At 35.2% G+C, this 12301-nt stretch overlaps 1 protein-coding gene across 6 annotated transcripts in view; it reads right to left on the bottom strand.

Moving 5' to 3' along the window:
- Positions 1–12301, bottom strand: part of LOC143225413 (endoplasmic reticulum-Golgi intermediate compartment protein 2) — a 37343-nt gene that overhangs the window by 690 nt on the left and 24352 nt on the right. For 4 of the 6 annotated variants that reach the window (XM_076454800.1, XM_076454802.1, XM_076454798.1 and 1 more), the window contains exons 7-10: positions 11659–11714; positions 10927–11022; positions 3517–3614; positions 1134–1296 (exon numbers count right to left, since the gene is read on the bottom strand). In XM_076454800.1, coding sequence (XP_076310915.1) covers positions 1134–1296; positions 3517–3614; positions 10927–11022; positions 11659–11714 — 413 coding nt within the window. The remainder of the gene's footprint in view (positions 1–1133; positions 1297–3516; positions 3615–10926; positions 11023–11658; positions 11715–12301) is intronic. The other 2 variants (XM_076454804.1, XM_076454803.1) reach the window with 2 other exon arrangements.

The following is a 12301-nucleotide window of genomic DNA, read 5'->3' as shown; positions in this document are numbered from 1 at the left end:
TTGTAGGCTTCAATTTTATTTATTTACAGTTGTGTTTAGCCACTAGTTCTCTCCTACATTGGACACTATGTTATTTATAAATAACACAAAGCCAAGTTTTAACCTATCAGATGACTGTCCATTATGCTCCCAGTTTAAACTTTAAATTGCTCTTATTGCACGGTCAGGAAGCCAAAAAATTGCTTCTTAAGTACATGCATTATTTATTTCATTAATTAAAATTATTTAATGTAGTAGTATCATTGGAATAAAAAAAATTAGCTTAATTCAGCAACAGTAAGAAAGGAAAACCCAAGTAGTATTATATTACTTATTTTTCATATGTATTCTTTATTATTATAAATGTAACTAAAATATATCAGGATAGATTAGGTAAGATACTGAAAAAATAATTCTTCAAGAGGTATGCTTGTGCACATCACTTGCATAAGTAAGTTGATGTTGTAAGTGAAGTTGCATGTTTCTTAAGTTATTTACAACTTGTGTGGCAGGAATATTAATTAGTTCAAAGGACAAGACAAGAAAACAAGATTTAAGTAGAAACATATGTATGAGCTTTAAGCTATTTACGATTGTGATCTTATGTTACAAGTTGCAGTCATTCTAGAAAATAAAAAAAAGATAATTTTGATTATTTATAAATTTGGCCAAATTAACTGAACTGCTATAGTGTTAATTAAGGTACAGAAAATAATGGAAAAGATAACGTTTTTCCAAAACACAAAATTACATTTGATAATTTTCAATGAATAAAAATATTTTTAACCTTATTACTGCATAGAGAACAGTCATCACTCTGAATTCATACTTTTACAAACAAATGTTTAGTACAAATAATTAATTAAAAATTCTAATTTTCTGTCTACAAAGGTCTTGTAATCTTTACCAAGAGGCTTACCAAAGTTTGATAAGTTAAATGCTTTCAGAGTTACAGTACGTATACCTTCATGGTTACATAGTTGTGTAAAATACAAAAGCCCATTGTGAAAGTGTTAAATTAATTTATACAGGCAAGTTGAGGTGTGGTGGAAATGAAGTAGTGTAATATGTAAAATTCATTTGACACAGAAGAATGAAATAGTCACAATGCACGTATAATTTCACAGTATCGGACGTTAACAAGAATTACTTACCAGATGTTGCATATATTCCACCAACAATGCCACACAACCTTACTAAAAACTGCCACAATGTCTGCCTTTCATCTAAGACTTTAACCATCACAGACGACATGTCATACTTAAAATATATTCCTGGCACGCCATGACTACCTGCCTGGTGACTGATTGAACGCTCCTTCAAAGAATAATAGGAAATTATTAAAACCAAAGAAATAAGGAATTGTTCACAATAGTTACAACTACGATAGGAGTTTCTGTATCTTTAGCTCATGTTAACATACAAAACTGGTGATTTCCTTTACCCTTTCAGCGAGGCTGGCGACCGCAGTCGACTTGAAGGCTCAGCGAGGCAGGCGATCTTTGTCGACAAGATGTAAACAACATACCCTCGTGGCTAATTATGATAATCACACAGGCCTGTAGACTCACTTGAGGCTAGAACCACATGTATTCATTGTTTACGTGGGATTCCCAGCAGATATTTAAACCGGAGGTCACATGTTTTCTTTGTTTTCTAGCCTGTGTAGATAATACTGTTCATTGTTTTAGAAGATGCCTTCCTTGCACATTCTGTTGATACTTGCAACGTTGTTACAATGGCGAAAGGAAAAGCTTATACCACTAAAGAAGTAATCAATATTATTTTTAACGATGATGAGAGTGACAAAGAGTTTGAGCCAGATGATAATAAAAGCTTACTTGTAACGGACTAGAGTGATAATGAAGACATTCGTGCCCTGGAATCTGCCCCTGCTTTAGGTAAGCACATGGTGTAGTTAGGGTCATATAACGTATTGCATAAACTGACTAACCAAAGCTAGTTCTTGTTAACGGACATATAATATATTGTGCAGACTGCAAGAGCAACAGTGAAAACCCGGTATCTCCAAGACTATTCAGAGAGCAGATTATTCAAAATTTGCTGGAGGGATATGTCAGCAAAGCCAAACGAAAAGGAAGACCAAGTACTGATAAAGATCAGCGCTTGGTGGAAAGACATAGTATTGGACAATATGAGGACAAAAAACACAAACATGATTGTACTGTTTGCAGTGATAGATACACAGCAGGATGAAAAGAAAGCAAACTAATTATTTATGCAAACAGTGCAATTTCCCCATGTGCTTTTTACCATACCATGAGATATAACCACAAAGACTATCAACAGGCTGCTGAACAAACTGTATACAATTTATAATAAATTATTGTGTTTTACATGGCACTTCTTCATTGTGTATCAGGATGACTGATACCATTATTAGTTTAAGTATCAAAAATATATATTCAGTGTCATGCCAAACATTAACATTTTTTACTCAGTGCCAAAAGGGTTAAATATTTTTACATGTCAGGCATATTATAAAAACTGAATTTTTAAAATGTTTACATGGAATATTATGAATGTTCATGCTAGAACCTGTGTTTTCTAACAGACCTTTTTCAATGCTAAAGCAAACTTACAGTAAATTTTGGCTAACAACAAAACATCATAAAGTAATATCAGATACATCAGTAGATAAGGTTATTACCAACTTAAGTATTACTTTGTCCTAAAATTTAACTGAAAAAAAAATTAAGAAAGTTTAAGTTAACAGTATATGTTAAAAATTAATGTAATGCTTTGTGAAATCTGTACATTCTGTATTTCAATACATGATCTGTGTCTTTTGATTATTGCAAAATGCCAACCTCATGAAACTGAAAATAATTTTAATGGAATACCCATTCCCTCATGTCTATGTCCAGTTTAGGTTCCATGTATACATATAGTTTGATATAAAGAGAAACAAGTCCAAACAAAAATGATAACTGTAATCAGCTCACTAAACTAAATTATAGTTTACACAATATGTCAGTAATTTATATTCTCTCTCTATCTGTGTATACCTTCACACAAGCTTCTTCAGTATTGATTGGTTCTTGTCTGTGTTCAGTTTGGGTTCCACACATACCTACTTCCTTAGTGTTTGTTGATTCTTCTCTATGTCCAGATCAGGTTCCATGAAAATTATTTCACACAAAATATATATATATTTCCTAATAAACAAAAACCTTTAAGATAGTTTTACAAGTTACCTGGATGCTGATTGTTTTTAATGTGTTTGGATACCTTTGGCTTCAAGTGATGTTTGAGGCTGATATCAGTTCGCCTTCTAATAGACCCTTATATATTTTTTTTTTTAGTTTAACATATGCATCAAAGTATGAAAAGGAATCTTTATGTCTTCCTGTACTAATATTTTAGTTCCAGCTAACATTTTTCATTCCATGTCAAGAATGTACATTGAATATTGGTAAATGTTTTTGAAGACATATAAACTACTTTACAGAAGAAACTTCTCAGTACATGTCATGCTAGAACTGTACAAACATAGAATGTAAAATACTGACGTACCTGTTCTGTCACTGAATACTGAAATGTATTGACTTGTGCTCTGCTGGTATCAACTTCTGTAGGTACAATTTTAAGATAGTATTGGTACAAGTAATAATCTGCAGAGAAGAAACGATATTGTTAATTTAACACTACTAATATGTGTAATACATAAACATGAACAATAAACTAATTATTGTTGGAAATTGATTTGTTTTTTCCCTGGTAAAACCATCGTACTTTATATATGACCAGAACCCTTTTTTTATTTGTATTTTTGGGAAATTTCTAGGTAAGATAGCAGCAGCAAGAAATCTATACACAATATAAGCAACTTGATTAAACTAAACCCAAAATACAAGACAAAGTTCATCACCACTTTATTAATAAACTTTTTTGTATACAGTGAGCATGTTGTCCCATGTTAACTCACTTGGAATATATCAGGTCATCCCTTAAATAATGTCTCATTTTAGGCTTAGAAAAAGAAAAATGATTTCAAATGCTTTTAATGTTATTTAATCAATAATATATGTTCCATTATTATTAATTACTTCCTGCCAACGATTCATGATCTTATGAATGCCACTTCTATAAAATTATTAGGGTTTAGAGGAAAAGAATGTATAGAGGGTAGATTTGACATCTTCACATGTTCCAAGTTATTTTCTATCAAAATAGTTTTGCAAACTTCAGAATAGTTTAGCTCTTCATCTTTGCAGATGTGATCCTTGTTGTATCAGTCCTTGCATTATCCTGATGTAACACAACACCTTTACAACTGATCAAAGCAGGCCTCTTTTCTTTCAGTGCAACAGTCAAGCACAATAACTGTTGACAATAGAGATTTAATTGTTACATTGAGTGGCAACAATTCAAAGTGGATTACACCAACAATATCCCACCAAATGCTTAACAAGACTTTCCTAGGATGAAGGTCCATTTAAGGCTGTGCTTTAGCTAGTTTACCTGCACTGAGCCATTGTCTGCAATGCTTAACATTTTTATAAAATATCCATTTCTCATCTCCAGTCACTAACATGTCCAAAAAAAGTGAGTTACCTTCACAAGAGTGCAGAGAAGTGCAAATGTCCACTCTTGCTCTAAGATTGGCTTCTGTCAAATCATTGGGGACCCATTTTCCAAGTTTTGACATTTTTCCAAGCTGTTGCAAATGACAGTGAACTGTTGAATGGGCTCAATTAAGCTTCTCTGCTAGTTCTTCAACTGTTACAGCACAATCTGCATCAAGTGCAGCCAACCTCAAGTCATCATTAAACTCAACAGGACGACCCGAACGTAGCACATCACTTAAGCTGTAATCACCTGATCTGAACTTCTGAAACAACTTTCAACATTTTCTTTCATTGAGAGACTCTGCACCATAAACACCTTGAATGTTTCTTGTAGTTTCTGCTGCACTCTTGCCTTTTTTAAACTCATAAAGCATTACATGCCTTATGTGCTCCTCAGACACATCCATCTTTATAAGGGTTTATTTGATTAATGATCTGAAAAAGTGGGATTTGGTTAGTTTCTTTTATTTGTCTGAACATATTTATACACATCCTACTGCATACTTTAGTCATTAGTCTTCTACAAAGACAGAAATTATGATGCACTTTCTGTATTAAACCTCAGACATTACTTATGGGATGACTTGATACCAAGCTCGCACAATTCTACACTTATCAAATGAGAATGGGAGCCAGTAACCTTACCAAAGTATTCACTTAACTTAGAATATACTTTAATTTGATCTTTTATATACCAACTCAAAGATCTTATTATCAAAAAGGTTTGCAAGCCAGTAATTTATCCAAATGTCTTTATTTACACATGTACAGTGTGTCTGACACTCTTGCCAACCACAAACTATTCTTAAATGCTAGCAAATGTGAATCAAAGAACTGGGCAATCACTTCTTTGATGCCAAATTTTCATGGAAGGTTATAATTATTATGGACAAGGCAAATGAAAAAAAATCTTATTATCATGAGGTTTTAATATCTAATAGTCTTGCAGAATACCTTATTCTGACAGTTGGCTTTTGTTATTGTTTAGCATTTATTGGTACAAAGCAACTGGGCTATCTGCACCAAACAATCAGTAAAAAAGTAAAATCATTAAAATATGTAAAAAGGAATCATGCTAAAATGAAACCTAGTCCAATTTTCAAATTAGAATCTTAAATAGAGTTATAAAGGCCAATGGTTCTTAAAAATTTTAAAAAAACAATTGAGGTAGACAATGTCACCATCGCCAATGGCACTGTTCAACTGTGATCAATGTGCAGCCTAGCCAGAACAACTTCCTTCTCATTCTTACAGAAGCAAGACGGCCAAAGAGCAAAAAACATTTTATCTGGAAAGGCTTGTTATCACGTTGCTCACCAAGTCAACTGCCAATTGGCACATTCCAGAGGAGAGAAGAAGGAAGAAAAAGACAGTCAAAATTCCCATCATCATGAAGAGATTTGGTTATTTAAGGAGAAACTCAGCACTATCAAGAAAAAAAAAAAAAAGAGGTCAACCTTCTAAGAAATAAAGGCTGAAAATCAGTTAAGTTTCACCACACTTGAAGCCTGAGAAATTGTGGTAAGATCAGGTGATATATCATAAATTGATGAAATACTGGATGTTATTCAAATAAAAAAGAATGATAATTAAGGTAAATAAGCCTTGAATACAGAACTGTAGTCCAGGTATGGGACAGGCATTGTGGTGACAGTACCAGAACAGAGAGACTTAGCTGCAATGTCAGCGAGCTCTTTCTCATGAATACTGACATGGCCTGGTATCCAGAAAAACTGGATAGAAGTAGATGATAAGAGAGAAATGAGCCAGTCGGTTTTAAATATCGATGAAAATAGGGTGAGAACTAATGTCAAGTGATTTCAGGGCCAATAGAGAGTTAAGCGAGTCAATAAAAATAGTACTGCATAGCTTCTGTGTGATCCAGGGCAAGAGAAATGGCATACAATTTGGCAGCAAACACACAAACTGTAGACAGAATTCTTTGTGCAACAAATGAATTACAACAAATCATGGCAAAGCCCACAGAGTCACCTGATTTCTAACCATCCATATAAATGAAAATGGAAGGGTGGTACGAAAGATATTTGGCAAATAGAAGGCAATACTTTCAGAAGTATCCGTCTTTTTCAGATTACTCAAAGAAAGGTCACATTTAGGGACGGTGATTAGCCATGGTGGGATGGACTGAGCAGTGGATACAGCTATGTTATCAAGGAGAGACCCAATTCATCCAACTGCACCTGAACACGAAGTCAGTCTGTTGTGAAAAAGCATGCCCCATTAAGGAAGAAAAACACAACTCCAGGTTACATGCTGCAGTAAGGATCAAAGTTTTGAAGCTTACTGTAAATTGCAAATGGCATAAGTATAGAGGAGGTTCATGAGACTCGGTGTACAAATTCTGGACTGGAGAAGTGCAGAAGGCCCCTGTACAGAGCTGAAGCTTCTGATGGTGAACAGGGTCTTCATCATCTTCAAGGCCAAAGTCCTAGCAGAGCCATAGACCAGTTTTGATCAAATAAGGACATGATGGATTTTTAGCAGAGAACATCAATACACTCCTTAAAAAGGGGGAAGAAAGGACACAGAGGATGTTCAGTGCCATTATACACTTGACACAAATCTGCTTGATGTGTAGAATAAAGGTCAGCTTATGGTCAATGACAAGCCCCAAGAACTCTGCCTAGGGACCATGAAAAGCAAAACTTTTTCGAGATGGAGCTCGGAATCTGGGTAAATACTCAATTGGTGGCAGAAGTGCATGCAAATGGTCTTGTTGCGAGAAAAGGTAAACCCATTTGCTGTGGTCCACTTCAGTAAACAACTGAGGGCAGTCTCTAGCTGCCATTCAATAAACCTCATGCTCAGTGACTAACACAAAATGTGGAAGTTATCAACATAGTATCAGTTTGCAACTGTAGGGAGGAGTTGGCCACTGATGGCATTAATCTTTATACCTAAAAGTGTAACACTCGGACACGGTCCTGAGAGTTTCCAAGTTCCTGTGAGAAAGAACAAGAAAGGTTTGAACCCACATGGACTTGGAATCACCAGTTCATTAGAAAATGTTTAATAAAAATGGGTAAATGGCCACACACCCCATATGAGTGAAGATTTTGCAAGATGCCATACCTCCACATTGTATCACAAGTCCTTGAAAGGTAAAACAAATACAGAAACAAGATGTTGTCGCAGTTCTCAGGAGCAGTGAATGAAGGCCAGTTGGCCTGGCCAACTTCCATCAAGGCACACAGGTAGGGTGGCATTGACCCCACAGCCAGTCTCTCAAAATGATAAGAAAATTATCACTGCCCCATGGGTTACTATCAACCCTCCAAGAAAAGTGAAGGGGAGCAGTAAAAGGCTGACTAGGTGCATGAATATAAATATAAGAACCAGTATTCAAGAGAGACAGACTGTGATCCAAGAGCATATACTCAATGGAACGACCCCTCCCATCAATATCAGCACAACCACAGAAGGGATTATGTCCATTAAAATCCCCCATGATTAAAAAGGGAGATGGTAAGTGCTCAATGAGGGCATCAAGGTCTGACTGATCATAGGTCTCTTCAGGAGCCTGGTAGAGAGAACAAATAATGATGGTATGACCCAAAAAAGCACAGATGGTTATAGCCTCCAAGGGCATATAAAGTGGAAAAGACAGAGTGAGCACATGCTAACCAACCAGCAGGCCACCCCACCATGACTCTTCCATCACACAACCTGTCATTTCTGTACAAAGAAAACTGCTGAAGAGTGACTGTATTGCCAGGTTTCAGAAATATTTCCTATAAGGAGAGATATATGGGATGGTAGGAATCAATCAAATTCTTAATGTCGTCTATATTTGAAAGAAGACCCTACATTTCCACTGGATCAGAGTGGCTATTTTTATTTACGTGTAGGAGAACATGATAAGGATCCCTTCTGTTTTTGACTATATTTTTTCTTTGTTGGACAAAGGTCTATCAACCTCTATGGATCCTGCCTTGGGTCAAGTAGGCATGTGTCAGTCTCCAGTGACTGAGGGTCTGAATAAATGGTTATTTTACTTCTCAGACCTGCATAAGAGGATGGACCCTGAGAAAACAGCTGAATCTAAAGCCAAAGGAAGTGGAACCAGACAGTCACTGGAAGGAGTGGCAGGGACAGAGACAGAAGTAGATGTAAATTCATCAACACTTTTAATCATGGAGGGCAAAAGATTCTTCAGATGTTTTGCAAACAATTCTACTGGAGGCATGGAGAGATCTGTCTACATTCTAACTGTGGTAGTGGAATGGAGTGCAACAGCGTATATCTGAGATGGAGTTGGGGACAATAATTTCTGAGCCTCTAAGTAGGTGATATTTATAGTCTTCAAATGTTGCACCTCTTTCTCCTCCACCCATTTAGGGCAAAAAATAGAGTAAAAGGGGTGTGGACCACTACAGTTAACACACCATAGTTTTAGTTTGCACTTGTATGTGTTGTGGTCTTTGCCACCACAATGCACAGATATTAAAGAACCACGACATGATGTTTTTGAGTGACTGAACTATTAACACTGGAAACATTTGAAAGGGTTGGGGTTATATCTTACAGTTCAGATAACCTACTCTGACCATGGCAGGAGGACGTGCTAATGTAAACATCAATATCAGAACATCAGTAGGCACCATAATTCCATCTATGCAAATGGAGATTCAGCACACTGCAGAAACGCCTTGGCTGGAGAAACAAGCAAGGATCTCTGAATCAGGAATGTTCTTTAAATCTCTCTCAACTATATCTCCTCTAAAAGAATTCAGAGTTGTATGGGGAGTAACCCTGATAGGTATATCTCCAATATGGTGAAGATACTTCCACCAAAATGTTTCCACAACTTCTTTAATGACTCAGGAAAACTAGCAAGCTCCTCTTTCCTTTTTGAATAAAAAAGGTGAACATCTGCCCTAAGGATTTCCGAGATGAGGAATGGATAATTAGGAGTCAAGGTACAGAATCTGAATGTGATGTTGACTGTAAAGCAGTCGTCCATATGTGGTTGTTTTCCTATAATCTTTTTTTTCCAATTTTTTCACAAACTGGGGTATCCATTATAGAGGTGCTACATTTCAGCACCCACTGACACCATCCACCATGGAGCCCTATGAGGGGATGCACAACAATGCAAAACAAGGACACTGCAGCAATGCCAGGGTTTCATGAGCACTATATCTGAATGCCAGTATCAGACACAATCTCCATGTCACCCACTGAGAACATCCAACACTGCTACTCGATGGACCAGCCGATTGAGCCTGGAGGAGCTGCCTGCCTGCAGGAATTCAAGGACAAAGTGATATGTTGGAGTTAGACCCCTCAACCACCAGGATCCTTCCTTCCCCTTCATGGGTCACCACCCATGGGAAACACGTGGATGAATGTTTAGATCCATGAGGAGATAATATGAAAGTACAAACCTTCTCTGGGAAGTCCCCTCACCACATACAGGAATCTACCTCGAGGGGACATCCTGGCTGAAAGATAAACAAGTTATCTAGTGTACTAACCACAGACAGGTGTGCTATTTTGCAGGTCATTGGAAACTCATACTCTGATTAATAATTTATTATTACAAATTAGAAATAATCTGTTTATGAAAATATGCATATATGTAAACGAGGAAGGTCACCTACATTCCACTCAAGGCAATACATAATAATAAATAAAATCAAGATTAGCTTAGATTGAACATTTAATATACCATTAAGAGTAAAGCTACAAATCAAAAGAAATATAACATAAAGACATAGTTTACACAGTAGAAATGAATTATCCCATGTGAAGTTAATACACTCTGAAGAAAAGTAAGGTCACTATCAGGCTAACTATCTTTCATCATGTTGTGTTTATAGTCAATATTACTTCAAAACAATGCACCTGTTCTGTTGTAACTTGAAATTAATGTGGTTGTCTAATCTCGTCAAAGCTCAAGATAGAATGGCATTACACAGGGAGTGGCAATACAGTACATGAGTTTCAGTGCATTCAGTACGTTGCTATGGGATGCATGACACATACTTCCGTCTTAATGAAGTCGTTGAGTTCTACAGACCTATGTCTCTTTGATGTTAGTTGTTAAGCAACAACGACGATTGTGTTTTCCATATTTTATGAATATATATAGGTAACAATATTGGGGGGCTTGGGTCATTTTTTGGGAGGCCATGTTTCAAATTAAACAAGTCTTTGATATCTCATATAACTTTACTAAAGTTCATATTCATATTATCAGTGTATAATATAGGGACAGAAGACACTTCTTTGTTTATCATTTTGAAGTCGTGCATGCAACACAACTTGTTTTATTAAAACACTTACAGTTTCCACATAATGCTAACAGACAAATGATTAATTAAAATCTTACTTTCTGGTGCTATTTTTTCATCTCCTGCAAGTGGATCAATAATTTCTATTTCATCCCCAAATGAAAATTTCTGAATTCTGTGAGAAAAATTGTAATCTGTAACAGTAAAATAGTAAGGAAAAAGAATTGGTCACGATCAATTATAAAGTGAAAGAAAAATGAATATAGACAACTGAAAAAGTATGGACTCATTCAATAAAATAATGTTGTATACACGCACATAAATGTTAGTTTTCCTTACTTTTGTAATAATAAAATTTCTTCTCTGATTTTAAGATGTACTCTACTTATAACAGCTTTATTTAATACAGGAAAATAAAAAGGAAGTTGCAACCATTGTGTTAATTTATTTACTGCATCACAACCCTGTAGGAGAGTACAATAGCAGTATAGTCTTAGTTGGCATCGAACTATTGTGTTAATTTAACTGCTGTACCACAACCATATAGGAGAGAACAACAGCAGTATAGTCTAAGCTGACATGGAACTACTGGGTTAATTTAATTATTGTATCACAACCATGTAAGAAAGCACAACAGCAGTATAGTCTAAGCTGACATTCACAATCAAATTAACTTAAGCTCATATTGTCTGACCATTTGCCATATTTTATTTTTGTAATGACATTTTCCAATTTTTAATGGCTGAAAATTTAAGACAATCAACTCAAATTATGCTGCTAATTAACTGGCCCTTTAAATATGTAATAACAGTAACAAAAGAGTTTCATACCTCTATCAGAGAGAAACATAGAAATATGTGCATGGCCCAAGGGAAGTGGAATGTGTCTGTACAAAAACAAAGAAATATACAGGAAGCACACAAAACTATCATTAAAAAGATATGAATTCCTTAACTAATTCACTGTGGCTGGGACATATATTCACAGGCAAGACAGACATACAAGTTCTAATCACAATGCTTTATAAAGCATTTTATAGGAATGTATATTAACAACAATTAAAGTTTTATTATTAAAAAGCGTTGGTGAATATAGATACATTATAGGAATGTATATTAACAACAATTAAAGTTTTATTATTAAAAAGCATTGGTGAATATAGATACATTATAGGAATGTATATTAACAACAATTAAAATTATAAAAAGTGTTGGTGAATATTTTTATTAATCCATTGCTTTTATTACTTTAAGTTATTTGTTACATTGTTATTTGGTCATATGAAATTCTTATCACAAAAAGAAAGTTTCCTATTACCATTGGAAACATTATTAAAACTATTCACCTACTTACATTAACCTCACATCCTGAATATTAACAATCTATGTCCGACATATAGGTGTTTTAACTTAATATACAACTTCACAGTATGTATGCTGTTAACATGTTTGCTATTACAATTAAACAGTTAAG

The sequence above is a fragment of the Tachypleus tridentatus genome, chromosome 9 (assembly GCF_004210375.1).
Source record: "Tachypleus tridentatus isolate NWPU-2018 chromosome 9, ASM421037v1, whole genome shotgun sequence".
NCBI classification, from domain to species: Eukaryota; Metazoa; Arthropoda; class Merostomata; order Xiphosura; family Limulidae; genus Tachypleus; species Tachypleus tridentatus.
Note: the sequence above shows the minus strand (reverse complement) of the source record. Positions and strands in the feature narration are given on the sequence as shown.